Genomic DNA, 27,504 nt, shown 5'->3' on the forward strand with positions numbered 1-27,504 from the left:
GCTGTCCACTAAGAAAAGTATAACAAGAATTATCATAATACCAGGCCACATGCTACCAGATGCATTCACTTCAGCTAACAACTGTGACCAGCCTGACCACATTTCACATAATATACTGTACAACATTCTCTGCTTATTAAAAAAATTACTGTTATAAAAATAATAAAAAATCTGAACATAGACCTTAACATAAGATTCCCTGGATCAGTCAATCTATGTGTAATTTACAAGTTTTGTTTAAAAGCATGAATTCTCTGTATGCTTAGGACCTTATGATCACCTGTATCAGATTCTTGTTTTATTCCAAGAGGATGAGGAATGGTGCCTCTATGCCATGAAAAAACCAAGTATTAAACATTGTCTTGGCCAAGGAAAACAGAGGAATCTTAGGTAAAACTTGTTATCTCCAATATCCGTCCTCTCATGCATCAGGATTTCAGTAAGAGAAATTTTCCCAGTATGAGGAAGAAAGACACAAAGTATGAACAGATCCCTTCAACGACATTCAGTAAAAGGAAGCCTAACACAAAGAGTTGGAGGAAAACTACTGCAGAGGTCGGGAAGAAAGATGTCTGCAGGACAAGTGAGGGGTGGGAGAAGGATGCCAGGTTTCTCAGACAGCCTGAGGAACTCCCGAGAGCACAGAAGCCAGCCAGGCAGGGAAAAGGCACACTCTCACTTCAGTACTTTATCTACATCTTTTTTTGCTTTAGGTGGAGTACCGATACCAGAAATTTTTGGCAAAGCCTAGGTTTGTTTGCTCAGGCGATGATATAAAATGCCCCTCAGGAGGGATGCTGAAAAACAGAATGCGCAAAGACGTGACTGTGGTGTGCCAAAAGTACAGCAGCATCTAGGGGAGCTGGCTTTCATCTCAACACGCTGAGCCACTGATCTCGACTCTCAAGAGGCCAGTGCTGGAAAGATGATCTGTACCTTGTCAGTGTATCTGACTTATTTAAAAAACAACTGAGCAAGAAGTTGAGCACTGAATTTTGTCAAAACCAAGAGCACCTAAAGTAACACTTGGCCCAGGGTTAAGGTGCAGAAGCATCAGCCCAAGGAGGTTCCCCACACAGCCAGCCTCACCCAGGCCGTGACAACTACAGCTATACATATGCCTTGACTTTTAAGCATATGTTCACAGACCTTTTTCTTTTTTTACCTTCACTTTACAATGAATATTCCTGGGGAAGGAGGAAATGACACATGCATACACTGACACATGTATTTCCATAAATTAACAGAAAATTTTAGAGACCTATTACACAGATCAAATATAATGTGAAAAATTTATTTTCAACCTTTACAAATATAATAGCATGTTCAAACTCTAAAGCTTTGAGTAATTCTTCCATGGATACCTACCATATAGAAGGAAGCATTGAATTCTGAAGTACATATGTACGATCCAAAAATAGGAAAATGCTTCTGATCATGATCTGAAAATACATAAAGAAAATGTTTCTCTTCACCATCATGTGGCATTTTAAATTATAAAGCAAATTCTGAAAAACTACATCACGTAGTCATGCACCTTAATTGCTGATGCACGTATTTTCAGCTTTTGTGGTGACCTGTACAGCCACTGGTATGTAGTTTATTGATGTTAATACTATTACTAAGCGGTATTACCAAGTACATCCGGGACAGTTTTCAAATTCATGACCATTAACTAAGCACTTTTATTAGCCTGTTACGAGTTTTAGTGCTACTGAGATACATAAGCCATTCAAGCAGTACCACCAAGACATTCAGTAAACACCCTGAAATAGCATGCTGCCATGGTTTTTGCTTTTTAAAAAAAGAAGCTTTAAGCAGAGACAGTAATAAGCTGTGCAACAGATCTTTTCGTAATAAAAGTTAGCTGCCAAAATTCATGAGAAAAATAGGGATACATTAATTCTAACAGGAAAAAGAAGGTATAAAAATATATTATCTTTTTTTTAATTAAAAAAGTGGGAGAAGGAGGTGGGTTTTTAGCTTATTACTCTTTCACATTCAAAATCCATTTTTAACTTTGCTCATAAAAAGGCTGCCCAGCTTTCAGTTTAGCATAAAACAGGATGTCAGTAACTAACTCACCCCCAGGCCAGCTACAGACATTGCTATCCCCAGCTGCCCACCTACTCCTCCCCTAAAAGGTTTCACTGCTTCTGAAGCAATTCTCAAGCTGACACTGTTTCTGGCCAATCATATTAAAGTAAAACAGCAGTGAGGCTGATTCTTTTTTCTTAAATACCACAAGTGCTAACTCAGCACATGAACAAGAAAGCCACTTGCTACAGGTTGTTGCTTTGAGGAGAAAAAAATAATAAAATTTAAAAAAACACTCAAAAGTAATTAAAGTGAACAGAGTTCATAGTAAAAGCCTTTTTTTAAAAACACAGGTCCAGTTTAATTACATTTTCAAGGCAATAAACTTCAATTCTATTTTCATCAGACTGTTGAATTTGTTTTGAATAGTTTCCATAATGCTTTCCATTTTTATTTCAGATAAAAATCACATACCTCTGCCCATCCCCCACATGGGAGGGAAGAGGGGTGGATTCGAGGAATGAAAATAGAAATTCAACCATTTTGGGCATCTGTAGGCAACGCTAAGTGACAATGCGATGAAAACTCATTGTAAAATGCTGGTTTAGAATTATAATGATGCATTATTAAAGGGACAATTCACACAGAGTGTCTTTGACAAAGGATTTTTTTCTGTAACATAATTCATTGTGGAGGTAGAGGACAAGAAGAAGGGCAGAAAGAAAGAGAGAGTTTCACTTCTTTAATCTTCCTGTTTCTTAGCCCTATAGTCATGATAATCATCCCTGCTTTGCAAAAAAAAAAGTCACAAATTAACCTAGCTCTTGGAGCTACCTAAAAGCAAAGATTGTGGATTCTCCAATTACTTAAAATTACCAACAGCAAACAATTTCAGCATAGCGTGGTTAGTTTTTCTTTCCACCCATAGAAAACAGGTGTCACAATATATTTCTGAGTGATATTCCAACTTCATATGAAACTGATGAAAGTCAGTCAACACAGCAGAACGTAAGTTTTCAACAACAAAACCACCCCCAGCTAGCAAAGGGGAAAGTGAAAAGCAATGCTGAAACTTGGAGGAGGAGGTGCAATGCAGTCCCAAGTTAAAACCATGACAAACTCATTTTTGCCAGATTTCACACCTCAAGGATACGTTTTCTGAACAAACATTCAACTTACCATTTGTCTGCAATGATCTTGCCAGCATTTATTTATCTTCTTTAAAAATAAGATACTATCCAGAGAATCTGTACAGCACCTATTAAGGAAAACTAGCTTGCCAGTATCTTTTGAGGCCAGATTCTGGAGATGATTCCAGTGACGAGTGGCGTTCCTCAAGGGTCGGTATTGGGACCGGCACTGTTTAACATCTTTGTCAGCGACATGGACAGTGGGATTAAGTGCACCCTCAGCAAATTTGCCGACGAAACCAAGCTATGTGGTGCGGTTGACACGCTGGAGGGAAGGGATGCCATCCAGAAGGACCTGGACAGGCTTGAGAGGTGTGCCCATGCAAACCTCATGAAGTTCAACAAGGCCAAGTGCAAGGTCCTGGCCATGGGTTGGGGCAAGCCCAAGCACAAAGACAGGCAGGGCAGATTAAAAGCAGCCCTGAGGAGAAGAACTTGGGGGTGCTGGTTGATGAGAAGCTCAACATGACCTGGCAATGTGCGCTTGCAGCCCAGAAAGCCAACCATATCCTTGGCTGCATCAAAAGAAGAGTGACCAGCAGGTCGAGGAAGGCAATTCTCCCCCTCCACTTCGCTCTTGTGAGATCCCACCTGGAGTACAGCGTTCAGCTCTGGGGCCCCCAACGTAAGAAGGACATGGACCTGTTGTGAGTCCAGAGGAGGGCCACGAAGATAATCAGAGGGCTGGAGCACCTCTCCTATGAAGACAGGCTGAGAGAGTTGGGGTTGTTCAGCCTGGAGAAGAGAAGGCTCCAGGGAGACCTTAGAGCAGCCTTCCAGAACCTGAAGGGGGCCTACAAGAAAGCTGGAGAGGGACCTTTTACAAGGGCATGTAGTGATAGGACAAAGGGTAATGGCTTTAAACTAAAGAGCGTAGGTTTAGATTAGATATAAGGAAGAAATTCTTCACTATGAGGGTGGTGAGGCACTGGCACAGGTTGCCCAGAGAGGTGGTGGATGCCCCATCCCTGGAAGTGTTCAAGGCCAGGTTGGATGGGACTTTGAGCAACCTGATCTAGTGGAAAGTGTCCCTGCCCATGGCAGGGGGGTTGGAACTAGATGATTTTTAAGGTCCCTTCCAACCCAAACCATTCTATGATTCTATGATCTTTGCCAGCCATTAAGCAAAGCTGCTCCATGGATATTCCGATGTTACTGGGACTGCCCAGGGAAAACCAGTTAATTGCAGAGCTTCTGCCCAGCAGAGGGGCTGGCAGTTCTCCAAAAGGCCTCCCTATGTTTTCAAGGAATAACACTCACTGCTCTTCAGTAATATCATCTAGTGGCTGTACCGTATAACTCTGGTATAGATTTAAACAAGAAATCCCACCAGTGTCAAAAACAAGCTTGTCACCAACTGAGGTGAGAGGGATACAAAGGTTTATTTTGTTTTTTTAATGAGTTCACACTGTGCACAACAGGAGTGACCCTAATCTCTTAAAAGCAGTTACAGTTCTAAATAATCCTCAACAAATCCAAATACCGCTCTTCTCATATACATCTCCAGGTCTCCCTAAGTAAACTCTATAGTTTTCTTCATTACACAACAGATCCAACTGTTATTTATGAATAACAGAATTCTAATATATCATATGAGTAAACTCAAATGTGGCTTTACTTTCCTTTCCTGCACAGTATCATCTCTAACTCCCTCTGGCCAAATCTGATTAATCCGATCTCATGCCCTTGGGATATAAAGTGGTATACCTGTAAAATATAAAATTCTCAACTCTCCAAACCACCGGTTCTGTCAGGGGTGGGGAGAAAGCAAAGTTTTAAAACACCAGCTTTAAAACATCTCTTTAGAAGATCATCTGAAGTCTGAAAAGCCAGGGATGCAAAAATTGGTTGACTGTACTGCTTTAAAGCAGACTATAAGATTTGGTTCTTAGAGATCAGTTATGTTTAAGAGACTACTGTACTGACTAATGTACTTTTTAGTTAGATGTGATTTTAAATGCATCAAAGTAAATGCAATGAAAAAATCAGCTGCCATATAAAAGGTGAATTCACAATGCTAATTTATGTACCAATGTTTCTTATGTGCTACGTAGAAGCCAGACTCCTTAACTAGGACTCAGAAAAACCAAACCAAAAACCATGTTGTGACTTAGCTAGATAACGGGGGGGGGGGGGGGGGGTGTGGCAGGGAGGGGAAAATTGATCTTTTTTATGAGTGTAGGCACTTACCTGGGGAATGCAGTGAACTGAGAAATTGAGAGTCACAATCCAAAGCACATTCAAGGCATTCGCCTGGAAAGAAGGTTCTTTCTAGGCCCTAGTCCCTTGCTTCTTTCTATTTTAGCTTATCATTTTCTGCTAATAAAATACATACAGAAACCTAGGAAACACTGCTAGCACCCAAAGTACTGTAGTATCTGTTCAGTGTGGCACCCTCCAGCATCTGTTTGCAAAGGCACTCTCGAGGAACACGGGGACAGCCAGGTAGGCGTAGACTCTATTTATCCTACTGCCTGAGCAAATGCAACCCCTATGCTATTACACAAAAGACAACTACCACATAAAGAACAGTCTCAGCATGAAAAGCACAATGGGATTCAGAAAACAAGGCTGGCTACACCCAAGTGTTCAGAAAAGATCTACAGGCACTTCTGCGACCAGTTCAGCCAGAAGAAAAGCCCAGCAACGTAACCTGAGAAAACTATGGGGAAATTTACCACAAAACTTCAGGTTACTGTGCGTCCCAAGACAGCCAAGTGACCTCCTGAACTTAAAGCTCTCTCCCAAGAACCTCATGAGATACCTAAAGGGCTCGCTGAATGCCTCCGTGACACATTGCTGCTGACCAGTAGTTACTACTGGTCAAACAGGTATACTTCATGTTTGAGAATTCTTTTACAGAAGACACTGTTGTTGAAAACTACTGTGGTGATTTTTTTTCTTTTTTTTTTTTTTAAACCATTGCTGCTGTAAGCATCTCCACTACTCAACTGCTATAAAAATCCATACCTGCTGTTAAATCTCATAGTGCTACTGAAATTTTCTAGATTAGGTGTAAAATTCACATTCCTATTAAAATGATAAGTAAATTGTTATTAGCATGCTACTTATCTGCACAAAAAAATTATTCATCCAGATGACTAAAGTTGCTTATGCCTGATTTGAAAATATGTAAGTGGTCAACAAAGAACCTCTTTAACACATTGGCAATTACTGGTGTAATTTTTACAAAGTGTTGGTTTAAAAAATAATGATTTAAACTAACCATTCTAACCATTTCTGTGCACAAGAAAAGGATATTCTCTAAATTGAAGGATTTGTGCTTTCACATGATCTTCACAGACTTGTCGCAGCTGTTTGTACAGTGTAGCAGAGACTTTGTAAGAACAGAGATTTTCAACAGCCTAAAAACAAAAAAGATTATGAATGGGATAAAAAAAAACAACTCAAATTTTTGTGCCTGTGTAATCAAGGCCAACAACAAAGAGAAAAAAAAAAATCAACATTATCTGTCCAAGCTATACATAAAAACAAAGTATCAAAATGAAATTATCCAAAATATGTAGAAAAATTAAGACTTCATGATTCCTTTCTGATTTTGGTCCCTTCTTATACTGTCAAATTTCATGTACAAACAAGGTCCACCATCACCATCTGGGTCATATTTCAGAGGTGCTGTTAAACATTACAAGAATTCCCCCCCCATGAATACTGCTCAGCAGCAGAACTCTTCTTGTAGGTCCATTTTGTGCCTCCTCCAGCACACGCACACATGCACTTTTTTGGGGGGAACACAATCATACCAAGTATTTTCATTTCTTAATAACTTTAAGGTAGACATTTCAACCACTCTCTCTAAACAGTAAATGAATACAGCTGGTTTCCTGTCACTTTATTAACTTATTTCTTTCCAAATATTTCCACTGATTCACACACTCGTGCTAAGGTATGTAAACTGAGGGGAAAAAATAAAGAAAAACAACCCCCCCCCACATTAATCATTAAATAAAGACTTGAATTGATTTATTGGGACCTCATGGGATTTAGTTGAGTATTTATCCATAGCTAACGATTCTGCCCAAAACCAAACGTTCTTGTGGTCACTACGTTAATGTAAATTGAGTTGTTACGCAGCTGACCTAGACTACAGAGACAGCTCTGCACATCTCTAGCATACTGCTGTTCAGCTATTCAGTAATTAGTTTGTCTTACACTAACATTTTTTCCTCACAAGAAACTCAATGAGAATGCCAAAGAGAAAACGTAGCCTTGCTTGATACCACTGCCTATATTTAGACTTTGTTCCAGGCACACTTTATTTTAACTTCTGTGCTGTATTTCAATAAATTATTTTATTAATAGACCATAGCATTTGAAATGAATCACAATGAAGGCAGCCAAATGTTCTGTGAGAACTGTAAAGTTTACAGTAAGTATTTTTGGCAATTCAGTGCTTCATACAAAATTATCCAAAGAAGTCGGACATGATTTTCAGAACTAAAAATCCAGCTGTCTCTTCCTTTAACTTCACCTCAACTGCCTTTATGCTGTGAGGTGATACTGCAGAGAACATTGCCTAAGATTTAAAGCACTATTTCACCTGGACAACTAAAACCGGCCCAAGAATGTTTTCCTTTGCTCCCGAGGATTTATAGTGTCATATTTTGTTGATGAATTTTCCGACAGCATCAAGGAACTTGGACGAAGTCTCAGTATTTTCCCAGTGCTTGGTGTTTACTCACTTCCCCCCAAATTTTAGCTTTTTTGGGTGTGTCTTATTTCTTTGTAATATGAAATGCTATGCTGCCCAATGCCAGCATGTAACTCTTTGTCAAAGCATTAGTAAATGTTCTTCACTCTGTTTCAGTTTAAGACCACACACACACACGTGTTAGCAAGTGCATGGGTCAAGAGAGAGGTGAGGGGGAAAGTGGGGCTGCTTCTTTGAGCAGCAGTGCTTTTTCAAGCGTAATTCAAACTGCAGCTGTATCACCTCAGTGACGCCTCTACTAGCTGTTTCTGCTTTTTTTGATGGGGGGGCATGAGATCCAGTCATTTCCTCCTCCTTCTTCACCTTTTGTTTCATTTGGAGTTTTTGCTGCCTCTCTGAAGAAATTTGCTTTGACTTTTATTCATCTTGCACACAGTTAGTCTGGAAAAAAGCTACAGTAATTATCACATCTACAAGGATACGAGAAAGACAACACTTTCAGACTTTTCACCTACACAAATCAAGTAAAAGTTCTGTTTCAAATCAACCTTCTGATAGCTTGTTGTGAGCAGAGTCTTCTATTTTAGCATTTAACATGCAAATTATTGCTACTTCTTGTATTATTTCCTCTATAGGTTCTAACATACTGAATAGTTTGTCTTCCAAAACACAAAGTGAATCTGCTTCCCAGAGATCTCCCCATGGGGTAATTCTAACCTACCTGATGTCATTTTATTTAAATGCACATTAACTATGGCTTCCTCAATTTTGATACAAAATTAAAGCAAGCAAACAAACACACACAACTACCACACAGTGCCTATGTTATGTTTTTCATCTGGTCTTAAAAGAGATAAGTAGAATGACATCTGCAACAGTATTCACACATAATCATTTTGCAGATAGTTTGTTATGTTTCCTATGACATAGCCCTTCCTATCCATCCATCCATCCATCCACCCACCCAAATAAAAGTCTGGTCAGGACTCGCATCACTTTTTTTCCTTCACTACTACACCATTCTGCTCTATGCCCTCCAGAAGGGCAGTGCTGCCCCATTTCAGGTTATTTAGGGCCTTGCTGCAAAGGGAATTTTCTTTTTCCATTACTTTTATCAGTCACTCCTCACTCGGCAATTCTTTGCACTGCCCCACTTTCTCTATCCCATCAAGTATAAGCTACTTCTATCAAAATCTGTGCAATCTACCATCAATCCCAGACATCATTTCTATTTTAGTCGCAAAAAATTGGCTGCCACCCTCCCATTGCTCACTGACTATGTCTCTGCCAAGCACCTTCATGCCTGATCCCATGCTGCCTCTAATGCCTGGAAAGGAGTATCCTTCGGGCTTCCCACAAAGCCTTGTCATTGTTCTTCAGTTTTTCCTCAGCCACCGTGCCAAATGAAATAAATAAATCAGAAAGTTCAAAGGCAGGCTGGTACACCAGCCCGCTCACCGCACTGAACTCTAGTAGGCCTCTCACTTCCTCCCATAATGTCAGATAAAGACGCAAAAAAAAAAAAAAAAAAAAAAAAAAAAGCGCCCTGATAGTAAAAACTGATGCACACAGAGAAATTCTCCCCTGTGGATGACTCGGTGCTCACCAACAGGCAGTTAAAACAATCTGTAAGTACAGATCAGGTTTCCAACGGATGCTAAACTTCATCTTTTATTCCTTTGGCAGGAGAGTAAGTACCTATGTATGCATAGGCACACTGACCGCCACCACCCACTGTGTAGAAATCTTGCTGATTTGCACTGCTGCCTTACAGATTATTGGACTGGCCTTGCGCAGTTTTTACAAATAAGCAGGCAAACAGAAAAAGCAAGAAGTACAGTTCTCCCTTCATAGTTTATCTGAAATCTCTCTCCTCCTCTTCTGCCAAAACTCAAGTCTGTACCCTGGCAATTTCATACCCATATTACTCTAATCTCATTTCTGAGCTTCTGAAAACATGTTAGCTAACGCTCAAAGCATCTGTGGGTTTGTTTTTTTTTAGCTAGGCATGAAAAAGTAGGATTCTTCAAATGCTGAGCTTAAAACCATAAAATGTATTATGTAATTCAAACTCTGCAAACCTGCAAGTATTAATAGATGAATATATCACAGTCGTTATCTATTTAAAGGGAATAAATTATATTAAGTCAATATGCATTTACATAATCAGCCATTTTAGACCCACACATTATATATCCTAACTAATCACAGAGACAAGTATAGTCAGCTCTCAAATTCATCCTGATTTTCTTGAGCATGGACCCAATATGGACTGCTGGCTTTCTCCTCTCTCACAGTCTGCACTTTGCAGACAACATCAAACCTACCTCAGCTGAACATTTAGAAAATTTTAGGTGAGCATAATAATGCCTTAAGTCCTGATCTGGCAATGAGAGCCGCATCTGCAGATCAAACACCTGCACCCACAGAAAACTCGTAACAATCTATGTAGCACAACTTAGCGCATCAGTAATTTTTTGAAACATGACCACTGTAAAAAATTACCACTTCAGTGAAATACCTCAAAGCACATACGTTTAAAATAATATAGAACTAAACCATATATAAATTGAGAAAGTAGAAAGGAAGAAATGGCTCATGAGTATTTCTCTATTTTACCCTCCCTAGCCCCTGCTCCAGTAGTCCAAATGTTCCAGAAATATTTTTTCACCATTTTAATAAAAAAATTAAGATCCCAATAGTTATGAAAATGTAACAGTAATCTGAACCACAGGTAAACTGACAGTTTATTGCCTGCTCAACGAAGATTCCTTTTTAATTCCCCAAGGGTATTGATGCTGAAGTCTAATTGTTATTATCTAATAATAACAAATATTTCAACATTACTATACACAAGAGACGAAAGCATGTACAAAAGGAGAAATCATCATAAAATATGTATCTGCATAACCCAGTGAGAGTAACATCCCGTTTTTGGCATCTTGGGTAGGCACAGTATTGGAGACATCGAGACTTAAATCTCAACCCTGCCCGGGCACAGCCTTCCGTCTCTCCCAACATAAACTGCTTTTTCATGGGCCCAGATCCTGGTAACTCTCCAACAAACTGCTATACAAAACTGCAAACTGATTAGAAACAGAATATGGAGCGAACAGTTCAGAAAATATAATCAGCTTTTAACAACTCAAAATGCATTATGTTAAATATGTAGCTCTGTGAAAGTCCCAAAGCAGTTAATTTTCCTTCTGTTAAACTGAAAAGAACTCTACGCGCCTTACCTGGTAGAGCTCTTCAAGGTTGTATTTAATAGAAATGCTACTCTGTATCGCTCCCACCGCTTCATGAAGTTTTTGCCAGGTGTCCTGAGTATAATTATCTGGTAATTTGGGCCTTTCTGTGAAGGAAGATACAGGTAGTTGAAAACTAGCCGCCCAATGAGAGTCTGCAGCAATCTTTCTCACCCTGCTTCATTAAGTTCTGCCAAGCCGTGTTGCGCTTGATCGTTTAAGTTTGGCACAAGGACAGGGTTACTAACTCCTCCCAAGGCCACGAAACCTTTGCGCGGCGCACTTGACCCCGCAGCCGGCCGGCCCCGCACACGCCGGGGCGCCCGGGGCCGGAGCGCGGACCCTGCCCGGCAAGGGCAGAGCCGGCACCGCGACCCCGCCCGGCGGCCTCGGGGCCGCTCCAGCCGCAGGGTCGTTGTGTTTTACCCCCGTGTTACTTTTAGCAAGGTAACCCTCGTCTTGCTGTAATTAGTTTTGACACTAAGGTGGCTTTCTGCCTGCTTCCTACAGGGCGCAAGTCGTCGCTGCGCTGCTCCTCCCGCTGCCCCCACGCACGGAGCCCCACGCGTGTTCCCGTAAACCCTTAAACCGGGATGCTGACGGCAGCGGGGAGGGTTATCAGCCCGGTGGCAGCCTCCCCTCGCCCAGATAAGGCGGCGGGGCGGGTGACAGCGGCGGGGCCCCCCTGCCGCCGGCCCGGCCCGGCCCCGCCGCTGGCTGCCTGCCGCGGGGAAGGGGCGGGGAGCGGCCGGGCCCGCGGTAAACAAAGGTCGGGAGAGGGTCGGGCGGCAGGGCAGGGCGCACCTGCCGGGGCAGAGGGCCCGGCCCGCCCCGCACCCACCTCTGAAGTTCTTGATCACGAGTTTCTTGGAGGAGGCGGTCGCGCCTCCACCTCCTCCTCCTCCTCCTCCCCCGGCGCGGCTGGCGGCGGCCAACGAGGCGGGCTTGGTGAGCCCGTTGGTGTGCCCCACCAAGGCCGACAAGTGCGGCTTCTTCTGGGGCTCGTCCGCCATCTCCGCCCCGGGCGCCGTGTCCGGCCGGGGCAAGGCGCTGGGCTGGGCTGGGCCGGCTGGTCCCCGCCTCCGCTCCCCTCCTCCTCCTCCACCGCCGCCGCCGCCACCCAGCCGCCCTCCCCCACCGCGCCGGCTTGCCGGCCCTGCCCGCGGGTGGCTGCCAAACGCCGCCGGGCCGGGAGTCACCGACAGCCGCCCGCCTCCACCCTCCCCGGGGCGCCCCTGCGGCCGGCTCACCGTCCGCGCCGCCCAGCCCGGGTGCGGGTCCGGGTCTATGCCCGGGTCCGGGCCGCCCCCGGCGCTCGGGCAGCGCCAGCCCCGCTCACAAGATGGCTCCCGCGCCCGGGGTAGCCCCCCGGGGGGGCCAGCGGGTGGCGGCAGCGGCTCCCCGCCACCGCCTCGCACCCCCTCCCTTCCCCCTGCTTCGCCTGGCTCTGTTAGCTGGTACCTGGCGCGAACCGGCACCACGCCGAGGGACGGCCGGAGCAGAAGCCGAGGAGCAGCCGCGTTTCCCACCCTGGTCTCGGTTTCTGGCACAGAAGAGGCGCCAGCCCCGAGAGGCCGCCCGCATCCTGCCCACGGGCGACCCCCATCCCAGCCGGGGCACGCCCGGGCCTCACGCTTGCCCGAGGACAGCCTGCCAGGGCGCGGAGCGCGCCCCCGTTTTACGCGCCTCACGCCAGCGCTCTCAAGAGCAACGGCTCCAAGGGTTAAGTGCTTGGTTTAACTTTTTGGACGCCAAGTTCACAGGGATTCCCCAGCGCTCCTTGCGGACGGCGAGGCTCCAGAGGGCGCACCGGCAGCCGGCATGGAGGGGAGGCGGGCGGTCAAACCCCGGGCGCTCCCTCAGGGAAGCGACACGGGGCTCCTGTCAGCGCGGCCCCGGCGCACGGTAACGCGCGGCCCGGGGCTCACGGGGGTTACCGCCCGCCTCCTTTACGAGGTGAGGGGACAAGGGCGAGCAGAAGCGACCGCTTCCGCGATACCGACGCCAACACCTACGGCGGACAAGGGAGCGGCCACGAGCACCGCCGCCCGCGAACGTGTAGTACTCCCCAGCGCACGAGATTTATTGCTGACGCACGCCCTCGGCCCCGCCTATCGCGCTTCCCCATTGGCTACCGGCTCAAAGCCACGCCTCCCAGCCGCCGCTGTGGGCGGGGAAGAGGCGCGGCAGCGGCTATTGCGGTTGGGAGGAGCGGCGGGAACCGGGAGGGTGTCACGTGACCCGTCGGGTCGTTCCCACTGCCCCTCGGGTTGGCAGCTGCCTCGCGCCCCTGCCTTGCCGGGTACCGGAAGTGCGGCGGAAGTTGCCGGAAGCGTCGTACCGACTGCCGGAAGTGCCGCGCCTTGGCTTGAGGGTGGGCCTGCGATGGGGCAGGGCCGGCCGGGGCTGCCGGGGGCGAGGGTGAGGGTGAGGGGCGGAGGGGCCGCCGGGGGCGTGCTGGGGGTGCGGGGGAGGCGCGGGCGGGTGGGTGGGTGTCCCTGTGCGCAGTCGTGTGCGAGCGGGGCCGCGTCCCGCCACCGCGCTCCTGCCTCTTCTGGCGTCTGCCCTCCGCTTTCGGCACCCGCGGGCTTCCAGGGCGCTCCGCCCGCCTCGGGGCCTTTGTGCCAGGGTTTCTCCGCCGGACGGAGTTTCCCCCGGCAGGCGGCACGTGTATGGACTCCGCTCTGCTTTCCCCGCGGCTGCGTTCCTGCACCCGTAGGCTGGCAGCAGCTGCCCGCCGGCGGGGGGGGTCGAGAAAGTCACCCCGTGTTTCCTCCGAGTGAAGAGGGGGATCTGCGTGAGATGCTGTCGCTCTGCCGTTCTCTTAAAGTCTTGTTCGTTTTGCAGAATGTGATACAGCTGCGTTTTATTTGGGACTCCTGCCTCTTCTGCTTCTATTTTAATGGCGCACATCACCATAAATCAGTATTTGCAGCAAGTAAGCAAAGTTGTTTATTTGTGGGCACTGTTAGATTATGCGGATGTATTTTTCTTTGCTGGAAATTTGTTACCTTGTTTAAGGAATAAATTAACCTAGAACGTGCGATGTGGTAAACAACTATACTTTTTAAGTCTGTAGTAAGCATACCACTGTCTGCCAAGGATGTACTCCTGGAATTTCTGAAAAGTGTGATGGTTGCTGATATAATGAATAGTGAAGTAATTTTTCCATAAGAACTGACACGTTGGGATTGTGTGTGCCTGCAGTAACAAATGCAGCTCAGGGATCTAAGAAATACAGGGATTTAAGAAGTACAGAAATGCAGAGACACGGTGGGTATGGCATGGAGGATGCAGACAGGAGCAAGGTCACAAGGGTACCAGCTGGACTGAGCTCTCAGTGTCAAGCTTTTAGTGTGACCGCTCTTACTGCTGCTTTCTGAACCATCATGTTTTCATCATTGTTATCATCTTACTTGCTTCAGTCAAGATCAGTCAAGTCAACTGAGTGAAGGGCACAAAAAGAGAATAATTGTTTGGGTTTTAGTCTCAAAAATGGAGCGGCTGCGATCTCTCAGGACAGTGATCTGCTCTGAAAAGTCAGCATCTTCTCCAGTTGACAGTCCCTGTGATCCTCTGTCTCCACCCTCCATATCATATACACCGTGTCTGTGCATTTAAACTCTTTGCATTTTCTTACGTTTATGCACACCCCTCACCGATACCTTATCTTTTATGAAAAAAACATTTTGCTCTGTGTCAAACTCGGACACTTTGCTGGTGGAATGGACGCTCACTAGGCGAGGATGGAAATCCGAAGCAATGGATTGCAAAGCAAGGAAGTGACAGATAGCAGATGCGTAATGCTTAAAAATAAAAGACAGGTAGATTAAACACGTAGCTATTGTTCCAAAGGTAATGTCTGATATTAGACTAGCATCTGTATAGAATACTTTTGAAACCTGTCAGGACTGTAAATGTTATATTCTGTGGGAGAACAGTTTAATCCTGCTTCCTGCTAAAGATAACTCCGTGTAAAAAAATTGTCTGAGCAGCTTGTTGTGACATCAAGCTGGAAATTTCTTCAGTTGTGGAAGTACTTTTAGATATTACTTCTTAAGAGTTCCTTTCCCACTGCTTGTGCTTTATTTGTCATATTTTTGTGTCCTGATAGGAAAAAAAAAAATGTTTTTGCTGTATGCAAAGCCCATACCAAATGGGAAAAATCATAGACTAAAATAGCAAGGGAAGTGGCAAAAGATGGAAAATCAACTGCTTAAACTCTTTAAGAGATTGGTGGGTTTTTTTCAAGTAAAGGAGAGCTAATTTTGTGTTTTGGAAGTAGTTTTTCTTAATAAACGTTAAATTCACATGAAATATATTTGCAAATCCTGATTCATGACATGCAAATTCCATCTACAGCATTGCAAACAATAATACTCAGACTGTTTATGCATTCACATACATGTTTGATGCCTGTAAGTCCAACTGGAATTTTAAAAATCTTAACCAAATCTGGTTCACAACTGCTGTTTTACAATGCTAAACCCATGTAAGTTGTTTGGAGATTCTCTGGTTTGCTCGTATCCTACAAATACGGAAAAAACCACAATAGCATTCACCCCACCTTCTCCCTGATACCTTTTTGAAAAACAGGTGTATTGAAAGTACAATATTGATTCATTCAGTTTTAAACCTTTAAAAACTCACATTTGGGTTGGTATTGATGTGGATGAACACTGGTAACAAGAAGGTGGCTTCTGTAGTCACGTGTAAATACGTTGTGTGGCTGTGACTGGGTTTTATTCTGTAATGTGGCTGTTTTCTTTGGTAGGTACAAGAAGCCATTGATAGCAGAGATGGACAATTTTGTGCAGAATTGGTATCATTTAAACATCCACATGTTGCAAACCCAAGGCTGCAGGTGAGAATCTGTTTTTGACCTTTCTTTTTTTTTGCTTTCAGTTTTCCTAGCTCTCTCTATGGGTTCCTTTCCATTGGAGATAAACCTCAGAAATCTGTTTCACAGGCCAGAGCAGGATCCCCTTTTAGGTTTGTTTCCCTTTTCTTCTTACAAGGATATTAATGTATTTCCATTTTTTTTCCTGGATGGCTTTTTGAGTTCCATTTTGAATTGTTTTCTGGATAGATCCAGTTTTGAAAGTCCCTTCTGGCCAGGTCTGCATTAGTTAGTAACGTGGCACAGTGGAAGTGACTATAAAGAGTAAACCAGTGGGTAGCAAGGGTCCAGTGCTTGTGCTATATACATTTCAGGTGCTTTTATTGAAGGCTAGCTCTAACCAGGTTCTGGAAACAGAATGCACGCTAGCAATTCATTACACTGGATGTGATTATTAATACAACTTAAGGTTCTGATAGATAGCAAAGGATGTATGCATAAAACTGCCATGACAAAATACCCATATGATGTTCTGTTTCTGGTGCATTGAATGTTCCTTTAATTTTTCATTGATTTATTCTGTACTTAGCTTCCGTCTCCAGAGGAGAAGTGTCAACAAGTTTTGGAACCACCATATGATGAAATGTTTGCAGCCCACTTAAGGTAAAGATGGACCAGGAATGTAAAGTCAGTTGTGAGGCATCCAGCAGGGATGGGGAAGGTTATTCTTAAGCTTACTTAGTTACTTGAAAGGGCTTACATCTGAAAACTTGGTATTTATTACTCTTATAAATAATGCTAGAACTGCAGGAAATAAAGACCTTCTCTTTCCTCTCCACATAAAGTTTGCTTTATGTACCTGGCAGTCATCTGTGTATAGCTGTTGACACAGCTTTGGTTTCGGTGCTTGCTGTTTCCTTTCCTCTGCATTTACTAGCTATGCAAGAATTCAGAGTGAAATAAGTAAGGGAAATAAATATTTTTAGAAGAGAATTTTAGTTGTAAAAGTACTCTTAAGACAGCTTTAGGACCTAAATAATTCTGTGAGGCTTTTATTTAAAAAAATTTCTGCATTAACACAGTCTTTAGTTCACTTTCAACAGTCTTGGATTTTTTTTTTTAATCTATGCCAATCTTGGTGACAGTTTCAATAAGCATTAGCATATTACAGTTAATACTGTATATATTATACAAACAAATCCCCATTCTTGTCTCAGATCAGTTTTCTGCAATTATCAGGCTTAGTGCTGTGTTAAAATACTGGTGCCATTTTCTAATCATATTTCTGTGTCTCTTTTAAATAAACTCTAAAGCTCTATGCCTATTAAAAGGCAAAAAGAAATATTTGTCTTACATATATGATATTTTCTGATGCACTAATGCACTTTTTCTTTGACAGGTGTACTTACGCTGTTGGAAACCATGACTTTATAGAAGCATACAAATGCCAAACGGTTATCGTCCAATATCCTTTTCCATAAACCTTGTATATTGTTTTCAGATTAACTATATGTCTTCTTGTAGAATAAGTTATCTTTACCCCTTTTAAAATCTAATAGAATGTGGTCTGCTTCCAAATACACTTCAGCTATTTAGGTTCTTGAGCAAGGAAATCCAGATACACTCTTCTTTCAACTTTCTGTAGGACTAAGAAGGAATCTGTCACTTGCCTCTAAAATAGAAAATTAATTTCTCACAGAGTATAGGAGACCTTCAAATCATTAATATACGTACCAGTTTGTATTTGTCTGGAGGCGAAGATACTGATAAAGAAAGCTGCTATCTTATCTCTAAGCGACCAGTGTTTCTCACGGCTACTGCCATACCAAGGAGTGCGTGGCTGTGCTCACGTTCTTCCCTACTGCGTCTTTGCATCCTGACTCCTCATCTACTTGCTGCTTTGTTGGTTTCTGCCCTTTCATGTAGTGATATGTGGTGCCATACAACTGCTGTTTTTTATATCTGTGCTTCATTTAATAGCATTTTAAATTTCTTTAAATACAATACATCTTTCCTGCGAGCATTTCAGGCACATAAAGAGGAAAACTGGTGGGTATATCATAGAGAGCTGCTAGAAACTAGACTCTCATCTTTCACTATCATAATACCATAGTAGTCAAACTAAAATGCTTATAGTTTTTATTTATCCCCAGTGATACTTAAATGCAGCCTAATTGTTTTTGCTGCCTGTTTGAGTTTTTAGATCCAAAAGCGTGAAAACTAAACATCTAAGCTTAATTATATAGAATGGTCCATAAGTAAACACGTGAAGAATTTGTTCAAGGTGAGATGGTATTTTATTAAAGCCACCGTAAAAAAATGTTTCTGAATTAATTCTTCCTCCAGTGTAGGATTTCTGAAATGCTGAGATCTTGAAGACTTTTCCTTTTAAAAGGTGCATCCTTCTTTATTTAAAGATTAATGTATACTTTTCTAGTTTTATGACCAACTAGGAAAAAAAAAATGCTTGTTTCTTGTGTCTTACTTATTACATGATTTGCACCTACTAAGTATACTATGTTTTACTTTTCCAGGGCTTTGCCTATTATGTATGCTGTAGCCCTTGATCTTCGAATTTTTGCTAATAATGTAAGTAGATCTGATTAACAGCCTCATTACTTTTATCTTTAAACTTTTAGGAGTTTCCATGGTGGAAATATTTTAGGCTTTATTACATAGCCTAATTTTGCTCAGTACTGTTTAATTTCTTGTTTAGGATTTTGTTGACACACTAAATTCATCCAGTCCTATTGAAAAACTAGATTGCTCAATCTGCCCACCTCCCACTTGCAGCTTGAACTAGAGAGGTTCTGAGGACCTGCACGCAACTCTCAGCAATTGCTTAGAGCATACGAAGGGATTAAGTACTGTCTTTATAGAGTAGCATGGTGGCACAACTCACTATTTCTGTGTGTTATCCTTGGGATTTCGTGGAGTCTTTATAAGGGTGGGGATATCCCAGACAACTGAGCTAATTAACCACTTACCACATCTGAAGAGGGGAAGTTTCTGCTTCCTTTCCCCTCTTCCAGCTGTGTGTACTGCTTTTGATGCTTATTGGAGCCCTTGCTGAGCCCATGCAACTGCTGACAAGCAAAAAACCCCAAACAAATTTACATTCTTTTTCTCAGGCTAGTGAATTGAAGTAGCTTGTGTAGGGATCTAATGAGAACTGCTAGGCCAAGGTAAATGGCAGGGTCGTGATCTTGCTCCTAGTCACTTTAGCTGAAGAGGTGAAGCTAGAGGTCAAGTTAGGTTAGGGTTTGACAATATCCAGTATTTTCAGCGTTTGTTCCTGCAGCACTTTCTTGTGCCCGCCCACCCACAAAACAACACATTTGGCACGCTTGCACGGAGAATATTTTGTGTGTGTATGTGTGCCTGCTCTGCAACAAGTCTTGATTCTCAGTCTGAATGAGGCAAATTCGTATATTTGAGATGCATGAGAGAGGGGAAAGTGGGATCAGCCATGTTGGAAGTGTTTGAACTCTGTCTTCTAACCTTCGTATATTCAAAGGATGCGGATACAGAGAAGACTTATGCAGCAAAGGATGCATTTCCATTTCTTTTCCTTGCGTTTCAGCTAGTGAGAATGCAAGCCTTATAATAAACCTTTTTAGAAAGCACATGGTAAATATCTACTTGCTATTTTTTCCCCCACTCTTCTTTGTTGTTTAAGTTCTGCATTAATCAGTGCATGGAACTTTCCCATGTGTTGGCAACTCATTTTTTTTCTTCTTGCTGCTGTAACATACGTTTTAATTTTCTTCTGCAAATCGCAGGTCCTAGCAGTGGGTATTACTACTAGAAAATGTTGAATATGATGTAGAAATAAAATCTAGCCCTCGTGGCTGTGGAGAGAAGCTTAACTATAAATTCTAAAACTCAGACTCCATAACTGGGGAGTCATTTTAGTTTGCTTTTGTTCAAAAGACATTTTTTTGCCAGACTCTTGGTCTTTGAAAACTTGAGTTGAAGCGTTAATGCTCCAATTTAGCTATCAGATGACCCTGAACTTAGGTTTCTGAGAGCTGCATTAAGCTTAGTGGCGCTAAAGGTAATAGCGGTCAGTGCTGTTTTCAAAGGACTGTCCTCCTGTGCATTAGGTTTGGTACATGTTCAGGAGCCTCTCCAAGTGTTTTCTTTTATTCTGTGAGCTTGACTATCTTCTAGATTTGGGGGATAGCAAGCGTGACAAATATATTGCTATAAGACTTTATAAAATGTTGTGTTAAGTTTTACAACCCAGCAAACCAGGATGCAGAATTACACATTGTTTCTTGGTCTGTAATGGTAGGCAGATCAACAGCTAGTGAAGAAAGGGAAAAGCAAAGTTGGGGACATGTTGGAAAAAGCAGCAGAACTGCTGATGAGCTGTTTTCGAGTCTGTGCCAGTGACACGTAAGTGAAAGATCCTCTATAGAACTTGCACTATTAAATTAAGAACTTAATGAACTTTACATAAGATTTTTCCACTTACTGGGACCATATCTGGGTAAGAATGAACACTTCTGAGGGTTGTTTCCTCTCATTTATAGTCTGTTCTTTCTTGGCTATTAACTACAGCTGGAGAGGCCTCCCTTCAGGTTTAATGCTCCTAGTAGATGTTGGGAGGGACTGATTATGTCCCTGGTTCTCAGGAAAGATCATGAACACTTTTGTGCCCTGTTCAGTTGTGAAGTTTGCTTCGTTATGGTTAGATGGGAAAGAGGTGACTCTGGTTTCCAGTCTTAGCAATTTTAATACTTCCGAAGTGGAGAAAATGCTTTTTTTTTTTTCCCCCATCTTTCTTTCACCTTGAATATTATAAGCAACTGCTGTGCTAGTGTATGTGTTACCTGCAGACCGGAGTGAGGACCCTGATGCAGATGAGGAATATTCTGCATGACATCTTTTCATTATGTTGAGAAGAAATGTAGCAGAGCTGATCAAAATTTAAGATGGGAACACTTGTTCTGTTTTGACAGTGCTGGTATGGTTTAAGAGAAGGAGTTTGGCCTTGACTTTCATTTTCAGACACCTATTTTTACCCTAAAAATCCATAAAATATCTATGGAGGATAGATATCATGACTTGTCACCATAAGGACAAAGTCATTATTTTCTTACAATGTTCAGTACTAGTAGGTTTTTTTCTTTTTTCTTTTCTCATGACAGTCGAGCAGGCATTGAAGATTCCAAAAAGTGGGGCATGTTGTTTCTCGTGAATCAGCTGTTTAAAATTTATTTTAAGGTAGGGTTCAAGTCTGGTAAGCTGTGTTTTGCATTTCATATTCTAAGTCAAACCCACCCTTTTTTATATGATACTGTGTATCTACATTCTCTGAGTAAAAGGCAATTAATTTTTTTTAACAGATCAACAAGCTCCATCTATGTAAGCCCTTAATTAGAGCAATTGACAGCTCAAATCTGAAGGATGAATACAGTATGGCACAGCGAGTTACATACAGATACTATGTTGGACGCAAAGCCATGTTTGACAGTGACTTTAAGCAAGGTACTGTGTGCCAGTAAGACAGATTTAAAGTCTTGCTGCTTGGTGTGAAATCTGGCTGATGTCGTGTGTGTGTGTGACTCAAAATGTGTGTAAAGGTGCAGTTGTGTTTGCGTTGATCAAAGGAAAAGTCATGCTGAAAGATCCAAGGCCCACAGGCTGAGTCAGATCAGAGATGAGATTACATGACACTTCTAATTGTAGGATATGCCCAGTTTTAAAATATTTCTGTCAGTGAGGTTCTCTGTAGTCTTATGCATTGTGTGCATGCATAATAAAATGTATGAGCATCCAAAAGAATAGGTTTGTAAAAGGTTTCACAAAGGAGGCTTCGCGACTGTCTTGTCCTCTTCAAGTTGCTGTATGCCACGTAGGAAATCTTCAGCAAACTGTACTGTAGAATTAGTTTCTCAGTGCATTGATTTTGGAAGATGTAGAAACCGCATTTCTGAGATTTCTTATTCTCTAATAGAAATGCTTCTAGAGCTAAGGTGTACAACTTGCATCGCTAGCCTAAGCCCCTGACCAAAGTCTGTTCTGGAGCCAGTTTTGTTACTCTAAACAGTGTCTTCTGCCTGTCAGGCTTGTCATTTTTCTCTCTCGGTGAAAACTGATGAGAGATTTTCATGTTGTCATGCTGTGTGATCTCACTGGCACGTTTCTGCAGCTCAGCAGATGTGTGCATCGCATGCAGCTTACATCCACTGAAGAACCTAATCTGTGAATTTAGAAAATAAGAGTTCTGTTTCATCAGTGCTTCTTGAGATTCTCCCCTCCTGTAATAGTAGCACAATAATATTACTGAAATGAGCTGAAAATTCCAATATTGCTTGTAACTGTTACCTCTGACATCTAGACCTTGACAAGTTTTCTTTGACTTTTTGAGGGAGGACTTATTTTTCTGGTAATACTTTGTATTTTGTGTGAATCTCCAATAATTCTTACAGCATTTTTCTTAATGTATTTTGATGGGTGTGTTTCTTTTTTATATAATTTCAAATATCATGTGTTCAAGCTAGAGGTGGCCATTGAGCACAGGATTTGGGTTGCAGTTTTAATCCATTTTTGTTGTTGACTCATGTTACTAGCACTTTTATTTGTGTCTGCAGCTGAAGAGTATCTGTCATTTGCCTTTGAGCACTGTCACCGCTCAAGCCAGAAGAACAAAAGAATGATTTTGATCTACCTGCTGCCAGTAAAAATGTTGTTGGTGAGTAGATGTTACTCTTCTAAGTAATTTTTGGGGGGCAGATAACCAAACTGATGGCTTGGTATTGTTCTTGTTTTTCCCTTATTGGAATTCAGAGGCTAGCTGTGCCTGACCCCCATAAGAGCCAGCATATGCACACTTTGTTGTGTGAGGACAAAAAATGTTGAATTGTCATTTATAGCAACATAGGAAAGGAGAAAGGGGGCAGGGGGGGAACCCTGAACAAACCCCCCACCCTCCTTTCCCTCTACCTTCCTCCCACCCCTCCTAAAGATGCAACCTGAGCTTACTTCTGTAATAAAGATAACTTAGAGTTCTTTGGAGAAGCACTTAACAGTGTAACTTATGCCATGTAGCAGAGTGCCTGTCTGGTGATCAACTGCACAGATGGGCCAGGGAATGTGTGGATTCACTAGTACAAATCTGTCTGCTTCTTTCACCTGGTGAAGGGGAGGAGGATGTGCAAACAGATGGCTGAAGACTGTCGAGGGGGGTTTGCCACAGGAGAGAAAGGATTCCTATCTTTGGGTTTTCTATTTGCGCCTTGTACATTTGCCCATTCGAGGCATGTCAGAAGGGTCATGAAGTAGAGCATTTTGGTTTTGAACAAATCAACAAAGACTGGTTACTATTTGATCATTCCATCTTTCTATTAAAAGAGTTAAGCACATCTCTGCTTCTTGTTCGTGTCCTTTCTCATGTGTGTGGTGGCATTTGTGTATCCCTGAGTTAGTGGGATTATGCTAACGATCAATTCAGTGTAACTGAGGGGACAAGAACTAGATTTGAGAGTTTCCCGTTCCTGGCCCTATTACCAAAGTTACCCATGGAGCATGTTGTTACCACCTGCTTCTGTGAGTTGCCATCTTTCACCTTTGCCCCAACCTGTTTATGACCATCCTCCCTTTTCCATTCAGTGCTCTCTTTCTAGTCCCTTGCAGTGTCAAGAGGGTAAAGGGGAAGCATAGCAGTTATGATAAGTGGCTTCTGGTTTTCATTTTTTATTTATTGACTTTCTTACTGGTTGTTTGCAGACCAGTCAATGGTAGGGTTGATAAAAGAAAAAACAGTCTTCACAAAAACTTTGTCCCAGTCTTGACTGGGTACCTTAAACTGGTGGGTCCATTAGTGCTTAGAATTACTATGGCTTTTCTGGAGCAGTTCTAGTGTACAAGAGGCACTAAAGAAACTGGATAAAGGTCATTGTTTTTAGAGTTGCTTTTTTTAATCAAAGCCCAAACATTAACCTTAAACTGTACTAAAATAGCTTGGATGGTTTTTTTTATTCCTAGCAGCTCTCAGTAACCATGCAGCTGAGTTCTGTTCTCGGCTAATCCTCCAACCAGGAAGGAGTTACCAACAGCATAGCATGATGGTAACTAAATTTAAAGTCTGACCCAAGTCAATGCGTAATCTGATCTCTGCTGTGCAGGGGGGAGAAAAAAAAAGTTTCTTTTTGGTAGTGCAGGTGGTTCAGTCTTACCTGATCTAGCAATGAGAATTAATTTTGTTTCTTTAAGTTTAAACTTTCTCTTTTTTTTTGTTTTGTTTGTTTGTTTGTTTGTTTTTTGAGAGGACATTTTTATTTCCGCATGGAGGCATAGTAAAGAAAAAATCTGGTACAGACTAAGCTAGCACTTGACCGTGCTGAAGCCCTGCTTGTATTATTAGTAATGCTTGGGATTCCCGCGGTTCTTCTGTTTGCAGATTAGATCATACAGCCATGACATAAAATTTGGATCTGCCTAGGCCTCATGTCACAGGATCTTGATTTTACATGTTTGATAACTGTTCCCCAACATTAAGAAATATAAAGAGACACCCTAAACCATGATAAATAGGTAGTTATCATGTGTTGAGCTACAAGGCGTTTGGCGGGGGCAAGGAGGTTGTCTTACAAATACTTTTATTCACCTCTTGTTCTGTAGCAAAAAAAAAAAAAAAGGGTGGTTAAACATTTGTCTTTTTCTCTAACAAATGTTTTTATAGCTTACTAGATTACATTTAAAATGCATTTGACTTTATCCTGGAAAACTTGGAAACCGTTTATTTTTCAGGGCCATATGCCAACAGTTCAGCTCTTAAAAAAGTATGACCTTATGCAGTTTGCTGAAGTAACAAAGGCTGTGAGGTATGATGATTATTTTATTGCGTTGTGTGTTACTTCAAAAAGTATTAAGTAAAAGGTATTTATTTGGGATGATTGAGGAAGGCAAGGGAGGGACATTCCTACCAAGTCAGACAATTTTTTTTTCTTGTTTGGGTGAGACGTTCTCATGTTTTCATTTCTTCATCCTTGTAGTGAAGGCAATCTTCTCCTACTGAATGACGCTCTGACAAAGCATGAGACCTTCTTTATTCGATGTGGAATCTTTCTTATCCTTGAGAAGCTGAAAATCATCACGTACAGAAATCTCTTCAAGAAAGTGTAAGCATAACAAAAACTACATTTTTGCAAAAGCGGTTTCACCTAGGACTGAGATAGAAATGTATGTGCTCCTTAGCTCTCTCTGAGAGAGCTGAATTCCTGGTAAAGTGAATTTATTGTAGAAAGGCCATTTTTCTAAGAACCAGAATTTTTAAGTGATTGTTTCTCAATAACAGATTTTTTTCTGTTGTTTCTTTCAGATATTTACTACTCAAAACCCATCAGCTGTCTCTAGATGCCTTTCTGTTTGCCCTGAAATTCATGCAAGTAGATGACGTTGATATTGATGAAGTCCAGTGCATTTTAGCTAACCTTATATATATGGTATGTGCTGACCACTTGTTGTTTGGTCCTTCCAGACTTCAGACAGTAAAAAAAAATTAGGTAGAGAATAAAAGTTTATTACAAAAAAAATGTCAGTGATCCCAGGTTTTCTTGTGTAAAAAAGTTGATTCGCTTGTGCCCGAAGTGAAATCTTTTCATTTGCCCTGAGGAGTGCCTCTAGTTCCTGCCTCTTTTGCAGGAAATGGTTAAAACTGAAGTTGAATTTTACATTACAGATCCAGTACTGACATTTCTATATATGCATAAATACTGATTTAAAAATACAAAAATTGTATCTGGGACCAAAAGGGATTTGTTCTTCTGCCTTTGAAGTAGGAGATTCTTGATATTCTAACATTAGAAAAAATTAAAACCAGATTTCTTTGGTTCTGTTTCACATTTTGTCTTTTACTCTAAATGGATCCCAACTACTCATGAACAGATAAAGGCTTGAAATCAAGAGATTTCTAATAAATCAGAGGTTTTGGAGCAGCATTGCAGTGTCAGCAAGAAAGTGAACCACTTCTCTGTTTTGAAAACAGATTATCTGGTGTGGTCTTGGAGTAACAGAGGGTGGGATTAGGTGCCTGGAAGATTTCTTTCAGTGTTACAACACTACATGTCTGAAAAGGAAGTACTATGTCATTTAGTTAATTAGGTCTGGAATAGTGATTAATTAAAATCTTCATTTTAAAGTGAGCAAGAGTAAATCTAGAAACACTTCCGTAGAGCTCTGTCTCTTCAAGGAAATGTAAGCAGACCAGTAGGGGGCCCTGGCAGCAGGCTCTCAGTCTGACAGCACCGTTAGTACGCAAACATGGTTACGGTTCCAACTTCGTGCTCGCTCTGTGAGTCGACCCGCTTACGTAAATTGGATCCTTACAGATACTAAGTACAGTAGTGCAGTGGTGATTGAGCATACACACATAGCTTTGCTTGACGTAGTCTGAAGACAGCTGAGGTTATAGGCATTGTGTTACCAGCTTCCAGTACTAACGCTGTCTTTTTCTCCTGCCAGGGTCACATTAAAGGCTATATATCGCATCAGCATCAAAAGCTTGTCGTCAGTAAGCAGAACCCATTTCCTCCGCTGTCAACAGTGTGTTAAGTATTGTGTCTTCTCCATGCAAGTACTTTTCAGATACTCAGCTTGCCCAGCGGAGCTGCTCCTAATCGCCCTGAGAATGTTGTAAATGACCTGGTTCATGTCCAGGACTGAAATACCCAGAACTGTTTGTGGCTCCTTTCCCAGAATGGCCAAGGCTGCCAGTGTTACAAAGTGCATTGGAATGAAATGCTAACTTTCCAATGATAGTTTCTGCAGGCTTTCTAAATCATTTAAAGTACTTCATGAGGAAATAAAGCAAAGCATTCCAAATTCCTTCCAAACTACTTAAAGCTTTTATAAAGTACTTTGTGTTAGTATTTCTGCGTTTGTCTTTCAGAGAGGAGAAGTATCATCCTTTGTTACTTGTGTTAATCCATTCTTCAGAGTGGAAATGATGTTTTCTTTCATGGTCTCCATTTTTTTTAAAGTCTCTTCAATAATCTCACTGGTATTAAATATTCTTTTCAAGCCTTCTCTAAAAACTAGAGAAGTGCTTGGCACTAAAAGCTTTACTGTGTCAGTGATACTTACAGGTTCAAGTAAACGTGGGGTTTTTGTCTGTAGGTGCCCACAGATGGGTTTGGGTTTTTTTTAATTCTGGTAATATTTTGTTTCACTTTTGTTGTGATGAACAAACGCTTATCTAAGTAACTTACCCATACTCTGTTTTATTCTGCTTCTGGGGAAAACACTGCCACTGGATCCATTATTTTAAGTGTTACTACCTTGGGGGTTTTGGTTGTTTGGGGGTGGTACAACATAACTTTGTCCAGAGTGATGGGATGGTAGTTTTGGGGGGTTTAAATTATTTTTAAAGGAAATAAAACATTTTTCTCCCCTCTTTGAGAACTGGGTTTTACTTTACCCACTAACTGACATGGACGTGATTCATAAGGGAAAACACAGGTACCATGGATGAGGGGAAGCATTTTTTAGTGTGATGAGAGTGTCAAG

General features: G+C 42.2%; 2 protein-coding genes across 6 annotated transcripts in view; one reads left to right on the forward strand and one right to left on the reverse strand.

Annotated features, from left to right (window-relative positions):
- The window catches only part of CUL4A (cullin 4A), a 38,755-nt gene extending 26,002 nt beyond the window's left edge, over positions 1-12,753 (reverse strand). Inside the window, exons 1-5 of one of the 4 annotated variants that reach the window (XM_076360595.1) lie at positions 12,609-12,753; positions 11,139-11,254; positions 6,488-6,592; positions 3,217-3,285; positions 1,369-1,442 (exon numbers count right to left, since the gene is read on the reverse strand). In XM_076360595.1, coding sequence (XP_076216710.1) covers positions 1,369-1,442; positions 3,217-3,285; positions 6,488-6,592; positions 11,139-11,254; positions 12,609-12,753 — 509 coding nt within the window. Of the gene's footprint in view, positions 1-1,368; positions 1,443-3,216; positions 3,286-6,453; positions 6,593-8,181; positions 9,374-11,138; positions 11,255-11,988; positions 12,174-12,608 lie in introns of those variants that run through there. The other 3 variants (XM_076360587.1, XM_076360604.1, XM_076360615.1) reach the window with 3 other exon arrangements.
- A 635-nt stretch (positions 12,754-13,388) lies between these two features.
- Positions 13,389-27,399, forward strand: PCID2 (PCI domain containing 2). Of its 2 annotated transcripts, none has more exons than XM_076360636.1 (15): positions 13,389-13,568; positions 13,995-14,085; positions 15,922-16,011; positions 16,577-16,650; positions 17,387-17,452; positions 17,995-18,036; positions 18,522-18,576; positions 20,285-20,388; positions 21,144-21,219; positions 21,342-21,483; positions 22,590-22,690; positions 24,748-24,821; positions 24,993-25,118; positions 25,319-25,442; positions 26,461-27,399. In XM_076360636.1, exons 2-15 carry the CDS (start codon positions 14,050-14,052, stop codon positions 26,548-26,550), a joined length of 1,200 nt encoding a protein of 399 aa, XP_076216751.1. In that variant the 5' UTR covers positions 13,389-13,568; positions 13,995-14,049; the 3' UTR covers positions 26,551-27,399. The 2 variants fall into 2 exon arrangements, with proteins under 2 accessions (XP_076216751.1, XP_076216749.1); XM_076360634.1 differs by having other exon boundaries at positions 13,389-13,521.
- Positions 27,400-27,504: the final 105 nt, after the last annotated feature.

The sequence above is a fragment of the Aptenodytes patagonicus genome, chromosome 1, assembly GCF_965638725.1.
Source record: "Aptenodytes patagonicus chromosome 1, bAptPat1.pri.cur, whole genome shotgun sequence".
In the NCBI taxonomy this organism is placed as follows: Eukaryota; Metazoa; Chordata; class Aves; order Sphenisciformes; family Spheniscidae; genus Aptenodytes; species Aptenodytes patagonicus.